This window comes from Rattus norvegicus, chromosome 19 (genome assembly GCF_021556685.1).
Source record: "Rattus norvegicus strain SHRSP/BbbUtx chromosome 19, alternate assembly SHRSP_T2T, whole genome shotgun sequence".
NCBI lineage: Eukaryota > Metazoa > Chordata > Mammalia > Rodentia > Muridae > Rattus > Rattus norvegicus.
In genome coordinates, this window is record NC_141552.1 from 18,923,596 (window position 1) to 18,937,683 (window position 14,088).

The window sequence follows — 14,088 nt, forward strand, 5'->3', positions numbered from 1 at the left end:
GCACCTGTACATAATGAGACAGGAGAACTTTTGACTGCATATTCAAGCTGGTGTGAAATCTCAGGACGTTTTAATGGCTAACATTGGTGAATGAGGACAATTTGAGTTAGTGAGACATTTTTTGGGAAAGATTTGAAAGGAAACATTCATTTAGATGCATAGGAATTACTAAGGTTTTTTATAATCAAGCCTTGAGGAAAATTTGGCTTTGGAAGCAGGAGATGCTCAGTGACTCTGCCCCAGGAAAGTCTCCTGGAAAGGGCACCTCAGCTTATGCTCAGTACAGGGAGAACATTAGCAGGGAGGCAAAGTCTGCTCCCCATGACATCTGCTGTCCCTTCTTGGACATTCTATTGTCTCCTAGAGAGTTCTGGCATCCTCTGTGATGTCACCAGTGTTGTAGTGACAACCAGTGCCCTAGTTTCTCTCAGTCTGAGTCTGGCGGTTACAAGCTAAGACATGTTTTCCCATCTTCGCAAGCGTTTTGGGAGGGGGAATGTCGATTCTGGAGAGACTAAAGTGAAGGAGTCTGGCCTTTCGTCTCAAAGTAATGATGGACAAAGACAGCACTTCTGGGGAATGTGGAGTAAGTTCTGGGCAGTATATTTTGAGCTTCCTGTCAGTGGTCTGCAGGCTTAAGCTGACCTTTCTAGCAATGGGCCACAACAACTGGAGCATCTGAAAAGGAATTGAATTTCCACGAATATCACAATTCCTTAAAGTCAAGGATTTCAGAACTTTAGTTTCCCCATCCCCACTGGGAGGATATGGTAAGGCCAATGCTATTATACTGTGAACTTCTGGTCTTTACTTTTCAGTTCATTTGTTCTGTTACATTGATATAATAACACCATCAGTAGTCATGGAGGGTCCACCTTTTCTGAGTTTAGACAGGGCAGCAATGTATTTCACTATCATTGCTTCTTTAAATACAGTGGGTATCTGACAGTAGGAACAGGGAGAGATTGTGCTCCAGGCAATAACCTTATGTTCTTAGACTTTCTCTGATTTCTTCTAACTGGCAGGGTCATTGTTTGCTTTATATATTAGAGGTTGTATGTTACAAAAATTTTCTACAATACCAAAACTATTTGGAACGTGTAGACCAAGATTCAGCCTGTAACCTATTCGCACTTCTGGGGCATTTGGTATTTCACATAGGGACACTGATAAGTCTGTTGAACATATCCTCCCTGGAAATGCGTTTTAAATCCAAAGTTGTTTACTTAGAGTATCAGGGTAGGACATCTGAATGTCTCCAATCACTCAAGTTTTGTGGATGGTGAATTTATCATCTGAGTTCTGAAGCCACAGGAGTGAGGGTCCTGAAACCAAGCTGTACCCTGTTCAGCTGATAATAATCCTGGAGAAGCCATCTCTGTGGTACATGTAAGCACGTGACGTCCGGCATAGGGAACACCTGGCTGCTTACGTCTCTTGGTCTCTATAGAGTAGTGGTAGAACTGAAATCCCCTGAGGAGGTCTCTTAAGCATAGACCAAACGCCTAGCAGTGACACTGGGTTCCTGGCTTGTTCTCCTGTTTAGGCCTCACTGAGGTCTATGAACACTCTATGCATTCTCCCCATGCAGGTTCACTTGTGTTCTTCTACCTACAGACGCTGGGAGAGAAACATCATCCCCTGGCACTGACCTAAGCAAGAATCAGGCCATGAAGGAAAAGGAGAGGCTGATTAAAGAGCTGCAGCTCATTACCGAGGAGAGAAATGACCTGAGAGATCGCCTGAGGTTTCTGACAGAGAGATCCATGAAGAACAGGTATGAATTGCTCCAAATGCTCTTGTTTCATTCCTGGGTCTGCAAGGTCACCTTCTCCTTTTTCCTATTAAGGTTTTGGGTTCTAGAAAGCTGTGCCTCCCTCACCACCCTGTGCTAAACCTCACCTCCCATATAGTGGAGATTCAGAACCTGACCCTTCCTGAGGAGTGAGATTGAAAATGGACTCATCTGCTTCCACTTATTGAAAAGCAGAACTTGTGGTCTGAATGAAGATTTCAGGGATAAAGTCAGGGAGAGTGAGTTCCCAGTGTGCATTTGCAAATCCCTTGACAGCTGGTGGCTTTGCAAGATTGTAATTGCAGTGAGTTTCTGGTGAGTCTCTGTACTTGCTAGGCAGGGGACTGAGTGCTGGAAGATCCAGGCAGCAGCCTGGCGTAATGTAGGACCCACCCTGAGTTCATATATTCCTAAATGCCGATGTTAATTGTATTCTATCATTTGGGACCAGGCCACACTTCAGGCCAAATCCATATTATGAAGACCTGGAGAGAATGGAGGAGGCGGTCATGTCAATTCTGCACAACTTAGAGATGGAGAACACTGAATTCCATGAGAACAACCATAAGCTGAAGAAGGAGATTACCTTCTCTAGGTAAGTCCTGGTCAGAAAGGCTATCACTTGTGGAATGGCCATTTCTGACTTTCTTTGTTCTGGATTGGACAGTCTTCAGCTATGATTCTATCTCTTGTGCTGTTTACACATCAGTGTTCCAGGGTCATTAGGACTCAGTTTTCAGTTCCATAAAAGACTGTTCCTCATCCCAGGATTGTCTAGGCATCTTCAGAAGGCTCTAGATAGAACAGTACTGATTGAAGTCAGCAGAAGGTTATTAGGCTGCCCTGGACCTATGGTGTCACACCAGGTTTTACAAAATTCAGTGCGTGGACCACATGGTTAGCATGACCTTCTCTTGGTTCTACTCACCTCCTTTGAGGGTGTTGGCCCACTACTAATTGATGTTGGCCCCATGCATTGGGCTTTCATGGGTAGTTGTAGATCCATGTTCTTTCTCAGAGGTGTGGACACTAATTGGTGTCAGGCCAAGCAAACAATTTATTCTTCCCCGATTAACTCTTAATTGTTTGTGCAGCAGCCTTATATGTATCAAGATGCATTTTATTAAGTCTTCATGGGTATCTGGGACCTGGTAGAGTTAGTGGGACTTGGGAGTAGGAATGGGAGAAAGGAGCAGCATGATCTTACTATGCAGACTGTATTTCCAGAAACCTGCTCAGCCAGCTCCTGATGGAGAACACATGTAGGAAGAAGTTGGTCCCACTGAAGCAGGAGAGCAAGGAGGTACATCTTGACTGTGCACTGAACCAGAAATATTTGGTTGACTTCAACAAGAAAGATAAAGACCATCAATGGCCAGAACCAGCATTATCAGGTAGGGACGAGCAGATGTGTTAGCTTAACAATATCTGATAAAATTTGCCAATTTGATACATCTTTGCTTCTCTTACCACCTTTCTAATTTACACTCACAACCAGCCAAGCACCTCATGTAATGGAATTGTTCATTGCTCTGCCTATGCACAAGTATTCTGGGAAGTTAACCACTTTTCAGAAACTGAATTATTGTGCAAGCATATTTTGCTGCTCTTTTTGAAGCTGCAGTCTAGAAATGGTGACAGATGAATAACATACCTCATTATTGCATATCCATGTGATACATTGGATCCTATGTAGAGTTTTGAACAATTTCTTGGTTCTTTGACAAATGACACTCTGTGGTCATGTGACCTCTTGTGTAGGAAGCACCTTTGGGATAAGAACCAAGTGCAAATGCCAAATTAGCACTTGTCATTGGCTTTATCCTTGGTGACACATGGACATCTCCTTTCTTCCTGCAACCCGATGAGGTCTCTTGCCATTGCCCTGTTCTTGGTTTGCACTGGTATAAGACTGGGTCCAATATTGGCAGCCCACATTACTGTGAGGTTCTCTGGAGATTTTGCCCTGCCCACAGAGTTAGCAATAATGATATCACTTAAAATGTCCATGTTGACTGTCCAATAGAACTGAGGTGGTAGAAGGCAGCATTCTGACAGCTGGCTTGCATTTCCCCACCAAATCAGTGTCTGAAAAACTGCCTTCCTCTCCCAGGTCTCAGAAAGTGCAAGAGAGCTGGAATTGGACACACCCCAGTAAGAGAGCTTCCTGAAGAATAAGTTGCTTTCTCAGGAGTCCCTGATGACAAACATCCTGAATGGTAACAACATTTTTTGGATGAGTATTCATCCTCAGAGTTAATTTGTCATTTCTTAGAGACCCTAAGTTTATATACCACTAAGCCAGCCTGACTGATTGAGGTCTTACTTTCTTCTCAGAAAACAGCACTTGAGAGACAACTTGGGGGACCGCCTTTCATTATGTGTGCTAGAGGAGAAACAGCAATACGTCTGTGCTTCTAAATGTTCGTTAAGAATATGCTTTTAGAAATATTTTTGTTATGATTTTAATTGAAGTTTTCTTTTTGTTGTTTCATATTTATATGTTCTTGTTACTATTTTTACTTTCAAATATTTTTAAATATTTTTATTCATTTTAATCCTGTTTTGTTGTAAAAATGTATTTGTTATGAATAAAAATTGAATTCTATCTCTTGACTCTTAAGACCATCATTCTTACTCAAGTGTCTGTCCCTTCCTGTGGACCTTGAACTGACAGCTAGAGATGGATCTCTGCCTGTTCCATGGAGACTGGGCTAATAAGTGAATTCAAAGTCACCAAGGGGTACCCAGTGTGACAGTGTCTTTTGTGTGGATAATGTGGCTGTTTCTCCGACACACACTTTATGATGTAATCACTGACATGCTTTACCCAATTGTTAGGGTCCATGTGGTTCTTCTGAGAGAGCAGCAGATGCTCTACCCTGTGAGTCATCACCACAGCTCCTGCAGGTGGCTTTTGTTATTCCACATGAGGTGCTGTATTAGGTGGACTGGATCTCCTCCAATTAAATAGAGAGATCTCAGGAGATGTGTACTCACAGGTAACTTACTGAGCTGTGCGTGCTCAACGTGTTAGGTTGTCAGGCATCCCTACAGGGCTCTGGTGTCCCCACTGCTCATTGTGGGTCAGGATCATCCTCCAGCATCACTTAGTTTCCATATTAGAGCAGAACTTTCACCTATTATCAGTGATGACCATTTGTATTCTGCACATCTGATAAAATACAGAATAGAAACTAGCTTCTTGTAGGCCAGATTGGCATAATCAGTTTTTTGATTGTTAGCAAGAAAATTATTTTAATCTAAGCAGTTTAGGGAGGAACCTCAAAAGCATCCATAGTGAATGTAGCCTGCAGCTGTGAACACAGGTTTCTTTTAGAGAGCAGGCCTGTGCAGGCCCAGAACCTAGGTGGGACAGTTCAAGCTACCCTTTTTCCATGGCCAATCTGGGATCGTATTGAGAATGTATTTTTTCCAGGTGACTGATTTCCAATTTGTGGAATTGATCTAACTTGCTGAGAGTGGAGGTGACTCAGAGAATTAAAGTACAGAAGAACCAATCCAGAATGTCCACAAAAGCTTGCTGTCACCCCAGGGCTTTTAAAAGCTCAGCAGCTAGAGAAGCAATGTAGTATTTGGTTACTCTCATGCTTAGGTCTAGTCATTCATTATAAGCTGACCATGACACAAAAAGAGTCATCTGTGTCAAAATAGAAGCTAGTTGTAACTAGATTCACCCCAAACTATCACATCACTACCATATTTGAGGTTCTCAGTTACTATCTAAGACCCTGGAAGAGGCCTGGGTCTTGCTACACAAACTCATAATTTATGTCTTCATGACACTGTGTGCTTTGTTCTGTTGATGCTACCATTGGCATACAATACCTTGGATACTTTGTGCTGACATCTGTGACATGAGACAATAGTTCATGTCATCCTATCCTGAATAAAATGTCCTTAGAGTACAGTGTAGTGGGAGGGGCCTTCTTTTCCTGTGACATAGAAAAACATTTCCAGTCTTCAGTCAAGTCTGACAGCCATTGTCCAGTACCTGTCTTGAGATGTCCACCTTTTCAGCTGAGAGTCTTCATCCAGGCTGCTCTATAATTCTGTAGAAGATTAATAGGGTTCCTGTCCTAGGATTTAATTCTGCATGACTGTACTTGCCAAACATGCTCAAAGCCCTGTGATCCACCCTAGCCCTCTGTGCTTTAGAGAAAGAAAATAAAGAACCACATTGCACTTGAACTTTCTCCTCCAACAAAAGGGAGCCTGTATAGGGCCTTTAAGTAACTCTAAACCCCAGCTTCCCCACAGCTCCCTCCATCAATTCCATGATTGGTGTGTTTTCACTACTACTCACTTTCTTCTCTGTGCAAAGAATGTGCACCATGTCAGTAAAGTGTGTGTGTGTGTGTGTGTGTGTGTATGTGTGTGTGTGTGTGTAGTCCCTAGTGAAATGTGTCGAGGTGCATGCAGACTCATGCTACTACTGTCCCATGGTACCTTGCAGGGAACCCTGAAATGGTGGCTACTTTAATACAGTCTAACCTGGGTGTGCATGGTTTCTGTAAGATGACGTCATCACCACTACAGAGAGCAGGAAAAGCTTCAGTAGTCACATGGATGTGATCAATCAGTGTTAGCCATGCCCTTCCAGCATGGTAGATTGCAGGTTGTCTGTCCCCATCACTTTGCTCTCTTGTGCCCAAACAATGCTAAGGTCGGGGCCGTTGAGCCGTGAGGCAGAGGCTCACCACCCTCAGTGCTGCCTAAGCCCCCTAAGACTGTCTCTTTCGGGTGTGTGCGTGCTGGACACTCATGGATCCTGAGATCTCCGCAGCTGAGGTGAAACAGTACCGGAGCCATTGCAATGTGGGCACACATTTGGTTGTGGAGCTGGGCCACTCTTTGACTTTTGGTGAGTGGAGAGACAACTGTTGGCTGAGCCTTTGGTGAACCGGATGGCCCCTGGCCATGTCAGCAGTCAGCAGTATCAAAGCTGAGCAACCAGTGTTTTATGTTCCATTTTGTCATCGCTGGTCAGTGTTCTGATGCCACAGCACATGGCTGGTCTCACTATCGCCATGTGGCCACAATCCCTAATTGATATGGCCTCCACTTCCCAAGTGCCACTGGGATTTCTGTAGAACCCCTAAGGCGGCAGCAAGGAGGAGCTCCTGGCTATTCCCTCCCTGCTCTCTGGATCTGCAAGTCGTTCTGTGTACATATGGCTATGTCCTCATATACTCTTGATGCCATGATACCTTAATAAACACTTGAATCATGCCCTGATGGCCAGTTTTCAACTGCTACCTGACACCATCTATAATCACCTGGGAAATGAGGGACAGTCTGGATCAGACTGGCCTTTGAGCATGACTATGCGTGGCTGTCTTCGTTGCTGTGGGAGATGCCAGACAGCCTCTTTTCTGATCCTAGAGTCCCTATACCCAGCCACTTGTCCCCTCTACAGCCAGACCCTACTTCTGCTCCTAGGCACTGTCTTGGACTTCCTTCCCTCAGGTGGCTTCTCTCCTTTGGTTGCTACAGAAACCTGTTATGAGGACAGGAACAGGGAGTTAAGAGTTCAAAGCCATCTTCCCAGTGATGTTCTTTCTCAGAGGTGAGTGGGACACTTAAAGAGTTTTGTGTATACATTTTATTAAGCAAGGGACAATCATGCATCAGACACAGGAGACTAACAGCACATCTACCGGACCTCCTTCAACACCTGGGCATCTCTTCTGGCCTGTGCTTCTGTGTGCTGAAACCTGGGGACCAACTTCCTGTGGTGTTCCCAGGATGACTATGCACATTACTACACTGGCGTAAATCCTCAAAACTCACAAACAGCAACGGGACCGCCACAGGAACGGTTCTCCATCAACAGATACCACAGACCAGCAAGCAGAAGCATGGGAGGGTGGTGCTGTGGTTCACACACTTCTCTTTCATCACTAGGGCAGGTGACCCGCTGAAGAAAACAAGGAGGCAGCAGGATGGAAGAGGAAAACTACAACCCAGTTCTTGCATTAAACACCCAAGCACATTCAGACTAGAAGAGAGAAGTTTGCCAAGAATGAGGGCCACTTTGGGCATCCATCATCAATAGCCCTGGCTGTCTAGGCCAGCATCAGATCCAGCCGTCTCCAGGCAGGTGTCAGCCAGGCCCTCAAGGGCACTAAGAGCATTAACCATGAAGAATAGAACAAGATCTCTGCCTCTTGCCTGCCTGACAGCCAAGCATGTGTATGCCCTGGCTATGCTCATGCTGGGACCCCTGCGAGATATTAAGATATAGAGACCTGATAGTTGATTAAGACCCTGTTCGAAAAGGAAGACACCGGATATTTCCCTCTGGCCTCCATATGTGCATGCATGGTTGTACAAGCTGGTAGAATCTCTCTCTCTCTCTCTCTCTCTCTCTCTCTCTCTCTCTCTCTCTCTCTCACACACACACACACACATACACACACACACACACACACACACACACACACACACACACACACACACATATATTCAAAGTTTTGAAGCACAGCAGAAGAATCTCTGGGACTCTAAGCCTGACCAGCCTCATCTGTGAGCCACAGCTTCTGTGTGAGAGCTCCTTTGTGTGAGATGCATAGGGTGACTGAGGAAGGTTGCTGGTGTCCATTCCTGGCCTGCATGTGCATGCATACAGAGACATGGACACATGCACATGCTGAGTACCCCTCATCCAATCCTGAAATCTGAAAACACTGAATTTCAAATCCAGGCGTTCTCCTAACCTACACCTTCCCTCAGGAATTGGAGATGAGGCCTTGCAAGAATCCTCAACCAGTGAGACTGGCCCAGACCTTCTGAGATCCATTCTGCCCCAGGAGAACACAGCAGGTGGTATCAGGACAACACAGAAACTCAAAACTCCAGCCTGATGCAGGGACCGCCTGCTGGGTTAGGAGAAGACTCAGCATCAGGTTCCTGAAGGAAAACATCACGTGTGAACACACGGGGTCGCTGTGCCTATGCCTTCAAGGCATCTTCAGCAGCAGCTTAAATGGACTAGGGATGACTATGGGAATCTGCCTGCAGGGTGGTGTGAGAATCCTTTTGCTAAGGCTTGATCGCTAGATGTTGCCACAGAAACCCTTGAACTCTTCTTGGAGTACAGTCCAGGCAGAGGCTGAACACAAAACATTCTGATTATGAACTGAGTTTAACAGATAATCCGGAACCTGAAGGCCACAGGCCCAAAGGTCTGCACTGCAGGGGTGAGGCATCACTGCAGGGATGACCACACAGTGCAGGGGTGAGGTGTCACTGCAGGGATGACCACACACTGCAGGGGTGAGGTGTCACTGCAGGGATGACCAGGAAGTTGATTGAGCTCCTCAGGGCACTCCCTGTCCTGAATGTGCTTCCCTTCTAGGTGAGCACTGCAGCTTTCAGGGAGCTGGAGGCCTGTGTGGGCAGCAGTAGAAATTGCTAGCCTTGTTATTCACAGCTGAAATTATCACACAGGGCATTCCAGAAGTGAACACCACCAAAGTGGGGCCTTTCACAGCATTCTGGGTAGGATGGCACAAAGCCCCATGACAATTTCGCCTGTGATCCATACCAAATGTCTGCTGTCAGTGTCTGTCTCTTAGGAGCCACCTGGATGATTCAGGGGATGGTCCTGAAGAAAAGGCTTGGCAAAATTGAGGTCTCCAAAGCCAGAGGAGCAGTGAGGAGGTGCAGGGGCCATAGACCATGGAGACTGATATATGCTGATGTTAGATACCCAGACTCATCCCTGTGTCCAAGTCTGGATGTCACAGAGGCACCTGGCAAAGGTCCCAACAGTGTCCTTCAGGATTCAGCTGTCTCCCTACCTGCCCTCCACCTCACCCACTTCCTGTGGTTCTGGGAGTCAAGGACTTCATCACCTTTTTCGTTTTCTTGTCATATTGCAGGTACTGTGACTCGACCACTCTTCCTCCTGCAGGAGACACATCGTTTGTCACAGAACAGGACTGCTGCACCAGGAAGACCCATAGCATAACCAGGACCCTGCAGTGAAAAGCAGGACTGGCCCTTCATGCTGAATGACAGGAAAAGCACCCGGCCTTCTCTTTGTTGCAGACTGGATTCCTCAGCCTTCCTGTTATATACAGGGCACTAGTACCCTTCACAGGATACTTACTGTTTATAAGACATTTATAGAATTCATCTTGTATATAGGCCATTGGGCTAGGAGCCAGCATCAAGGCATCAAGTAGGAGGAAATACAGAAACATTCTAGGAAGGGAAAGCCAGGGGCCAGTGGGATGGCTCAGTGATTGAGGACCAGAGTTCAGTTTCCAGCACATGGATGTTCACAGTCATCTGCAGAATCAGATCTAGGGGGTCCCATGACCTTCCCAGCTCCCAAGCAGCTACATGTGTGCGTCTTAGACACTTCTCACTCACCATGAAACAACCTAAGCCACAAAACATCCCACACCTTCTTGGATGGGCCCATCCCTGGGGGAGTCTTGTGTGTTCTGGGCTTCAACTCTAGGAAAGCTTGGCCTTGTTTTATAGGATGTCTTATTACTTGTATCAGCAGAGAGAGAAAAAAAAAAGATCCAGTCCTGGAACCCTAGAGGACACTGCCATGATGTCACTGCTGTGCTGGCATAGGCTTAGAGATATCTCCATGATCCATCCGAGTCACCTAGAGCTCAGGGAATGATGGAAAAGTCCATGTGAGTTCGCCCAGCGCTTGCAACCATGAGAAAGCTTGGAAAACACAGGGCACATGTGGTGTTTGATCCTGGGTCAATTCAACCCTCTTGAGCCTGCAGCTAAGACAAACAGTTACACTGGCCTGAGTGCACAGGCCAGATTTCAGAACCTGTTTGCCAACCATGGAACACTCTGGATTCTTCCTCTCAGCTGGACCTTGATCTGCTACACCTCATCCACCCAAGCTTCTCAAGAAATGAAGCTACCAGGTTAATACAACAACAAACTAAAGGCAACAAGAGCCTTCAGCTGCCCTGTGGCAGTAAGGTCAGTCCATAGGTCTCCTGTCCCTGCACCCTCAGTACCTGTGAGAGCCATGGCCACCTATTCCCTTCCAAGGTGAGAACAATTATACCCACAACCTTGCTTTCAACAAATCCTGCCTTGGCCATTGGTGGGACCCTCATGAGACTCAATCTGATGCAGGCCTCCTCAGACACTTTGGCTTCCTTTCTGGTTGCTGGAGCTTCGGCCCTCTGGCCTGGCCTAATGTAGGATCAGCAACATCCAACTCTGTAGGGCCTCAGGCATCCCACATTGGGGGCCCTGCTTCACTCCTAGGTGCATTCTTTTCCCACATCTCTTCAGTCTCTCCCTCATCCCTAATTCCCCTCGCCTCTCAGGCCCAGCCCTTCAGTCTCTGATGGAGACTGTCCTGGAAGGACAGGAGCCCCTCCCCTGAGATACTCTCCCACCCCATGCTGCTGGGCTCTGACAACTCTGCCCTTGGGCTGACTCATCTCTACAGGCACAGCCTGCTGCTCCCCTGCCCCTGCAACCCACTTCCTAGCTCTGCTTCACACAAACACTCTGAGATCTCTATACTGGCTTCCCATTCTATTTTGCTCCCTCTCTGTCCTCCAGAAGTTCTGCTGCTCTCTCTCACCACAGCAGGACCCACCAAGACACTGCTCCTGACCCCAGCAGCCACCAGCAGCCCAGGTCATGGGGCTACTAACAGCTTTGGCCCAGGACTCAGGGCTCCTTCCTTCTTCAGTATCGAGTCCAGGCTGAGACCATCTGGCCTGCTGCTGGGTCCTTGAAACCCTCAGTCTCACAGCCTCTGGGCACTCTGAGCCCTAGTCCTTATGGCTAACAAGTAGCTGCCCAGTCAAGCAACATGGGCCTCACTGGCTTCCTGGTGTGCCATGATGCTTTCCCTGCATGGCCGGGGATGACTGCATGCTAGGATTATGTCTGGAACTAGACCTGCAGGTAACACCTGATGGGTTGGCCAGGCTGTCCCCCTACTCCTTTTTTTTTTTTTTCTTTTTTTCGGAGCTGGGGACCGAACTCAGGGCCTTGCGCTTGCTAGGCAAACGCTCTACCACTGAGCTAAATCCCCAACCTCCCTCCTACTCCTGTTCTCAGGAGATTCTCCTGACTAAGCCTCCCAAGTGCTGGGATGAGAAGTATGTGCCACCATGCCAGCTAGGGGTCTTCAAGTGTGATGAAAGACTGGGATCTGTGGTCCTGGTTACTTCCAACAGAGGGGACACCAGTGTTCTGAGCATTCTGTCATCTAGGACTTATATTCCATGTACTTCACACGAACACTGTGAGACTTCTACATTGGTTACCTGTTCTCTTTGAAACCTGTCTTCAGGTATCTGACAGTGGGAGTCTCCATGAAGTTTTTGTCACCCTGAGGATGTGGCTATATTAATAAGCTCAGGCAGCATGCAAACACAGCAGAGGTTACAAACAAGACTACCAGGCTGGGGCCACTAAGTCATAGAGTGCTCCTTTAGCATGGTGAGGGCCCAAGTTCTCTTGCAACCAACATCTGCTGGGGATGTAGTTCAGTGATTAGGCACTTGCCTAGCGTATGTGAGGTCCTGGGCTCCATCCCTAGGACTAAACCCTCATCCCCTACCCTGAACTCACCAGGTCCAGGCATCACTGTCAATCCTGAGGGCTTGAGTTTGATCCTTAGGCCCTCTCTGATACAAAAAGAGAAAAAACTCCCTTGATTTGTGTTTGACCCCTACATATGTCATGCCCACCCCACTTCGAGTGTACAATTAAGGAAAGCATGAGTAAGTGGTTGAGAGGCACTCACTGCCCTTGCAGGAGACCCCAGTTTGCTTCTCAGCACAAACTGCATGTGACTCAGCAGGTCTCAGGGTAGAACTGGATATGTGACCCTGTGCTAAAGCACTGTCCTGAGTGGGGACTGCAGCTTCTGAAGAGGAATGCAGGCCTGGCCTCCAGACCTCCACCTTCAAGTCCTGTCTTGATGCCCTGGCAAAAGAAACTCCTTCTCTCCAGAGGAGCACTGCACTGAAATGACACCTCAGTGATGAAAACTATCTGTCCCCAAAGGCATGCCACTGAGCAGTGATAGCTTCCGTCATGCACCTCTGCCCATCCCCAGTTCCTCATGTCAATAACTCAACCTTTCATGAACTAGATGGCAATGCATGAGGTAGGATGATCAGTAGTTTACTGGCCAGTCTGGGCTCTATGAGATGCTCTCCCTGAAATCAGAGCCAGCAAGAAACTCAGCATGAAAGCTCTTTGTAAAGAAGCTCAATGACCCAGAGCAGAGCCTGGGACCCCGCACGGTACGATAAAGTGACTCCCATGGATTTTCCTCCACCTTCAACACTCATGCTTTGGCATGCACACCCCTACAAGGAGATCAATACACATGGAATAAAAAATTAAACAGAAACATTAATGAAGACAATGCATACAATGTATTAAAGGATCCCAGGAACACTCACTTAGCACTTTCCTTTCCTTTGTCTTGGGAACAGCAGAGACTGGAGACTTCCTGCAAGAGAGAGAGGAGAGTTGCACTGTTCATTCAGCTGGAGAGCTGTGCAAAGACCAGAGCCACCCTCCTTTTTCTGACAGTGGGAGCTGGTCCCAAGTGTGGACTGCTCCTACTAGAGGAACCACAGGAAGAGGACCACCTTCCTCAAACCTTCCTGGAAGTCAGAGCACGGGCTATGGACGTCCCTCAATCCTCAGAGGACTCTCTTTCAGCGATGGCTCAGAGCCTCTTAGGACAGAGAGGGACCAGAGCTTCCCCCCAAAGCAAGATCCCTGTCTTATCTGACAGGTATGAGGGCTTAGGGATGGGACAGAGGATGTGACAAGGTCACATGTAGCACAGGGCTAGGTTAGTAAGGAAATCAAAGAGGAAAGAAACCTGAAACATTCCTCATCTGTTCTTTTTGCTCTATTCGTAGGGATGAGGGGCAGTGTGGGGTAGAGGACTAGGACACAGCACAGCCTTCTCTGCACATGGTTAGCTTTCTAGGCTGCCTGGTCACAGTGACCAGCATCTATTCAACTGTGCCACTCTACTACCAAGGCTGACACAACTGGTGTACCATGTAGCAATTGGACTTTACTGACTTAGCAACATTTGGAATCACACAATGATCATGTGCCACAGAAGAGTTTTTTTTTTTTTTAAGAAAAGGATTTTAAAAAACTATTTATTTTGTCCATCTGAGTACGCTGTCCCTGTTTTCAGACACAACAGTAAAGGGTAGTATATGAGAGTAGAAATGGTTATGAGACACAATGTGTGGTTGCTGGGGATTGAACTCAGATCC

General features: G+C 46.9%; 2 protein-coding genes across 2 annotated transcripts in view; one reads left to right on the top strand and one right to left on the bottom strand.

Annotated features, from left to right (window-relative positions):
- The first annotated feature begins 419 nt into the window (after positions 1–419).
- LOC147998984 (disks large homolog 5-like) lies at positions 420–4,403 on the top strand. The gene is made up of 6 exons (XM_087595736.1): positions 420–586; positions 1,618–1,777; positions 2,247–2,390; positions 3,023–3,189; positions 3,909–4,014; positions 4,133–4,403. Exons 1-5 carry the CDS (start codon positions 460–462, stop codon positions 3,971–3,973), a joined length of 663 nt encoding a protein of 220 aa, XP_087451862.1. The 5' UTR covers positions 420–459; the 3' UTR covers positions 3,974–4,014; positions 4,133–4,403.
- Positions 4,404–7,410: 3,007 nt separating this feature from the next.
- LOC147998985 (disks large homolog 5-like) overlaps positions 7,411–14,088 on the bottom strand; it is a 57,385-nt gene continuing 50,707 nt past the window's right edge. Inside the window, exons 5-6 of the mRNA XM_087596037.1 lie at positions 13,246–13,295; positions 7,411–9,728 (exon numbers count right to left, since the gene is read on the bottom strand). Coding sequence (XP_087452163.1) covers positions 9,692–9,728; positions 13,246–13,295 — 87 coding nt within the window. The 3' untranslated portion in view covers positions 7,411–9,691. The remainder of the gene's footprint in view (positions 9,729–13,245; positions 13,296–14,088) is intronic.

What these genes read in the sequence shown, in the direction of transcription:
- LOC147998984 (XM_087595736.1), top strand. Translation starts at nt 460, where the DNA reads ATGTTTTCCCATCTTCGCAAGCGTTTTGGGAGGGGGAATGTCGATTCT. An exon ending in GAGAGATCCATGAAGAACAG is followed by an intron (nt 1,778 to 2,246) that starts GTATGAATTGCT and finishes ATTTGGGACCAG; the next exon opens with GCCACACTTCAGGCCAAATC. An exon ending in GCCAGAACCAGCATTATCAG is followed by an intron (nt 3,190 to 3,908) that starts GTAGGGACGAGC and finishes TTCCTCTCCCAG; the next exon opens with GTCTCAGAAAGTGCAAGAGA.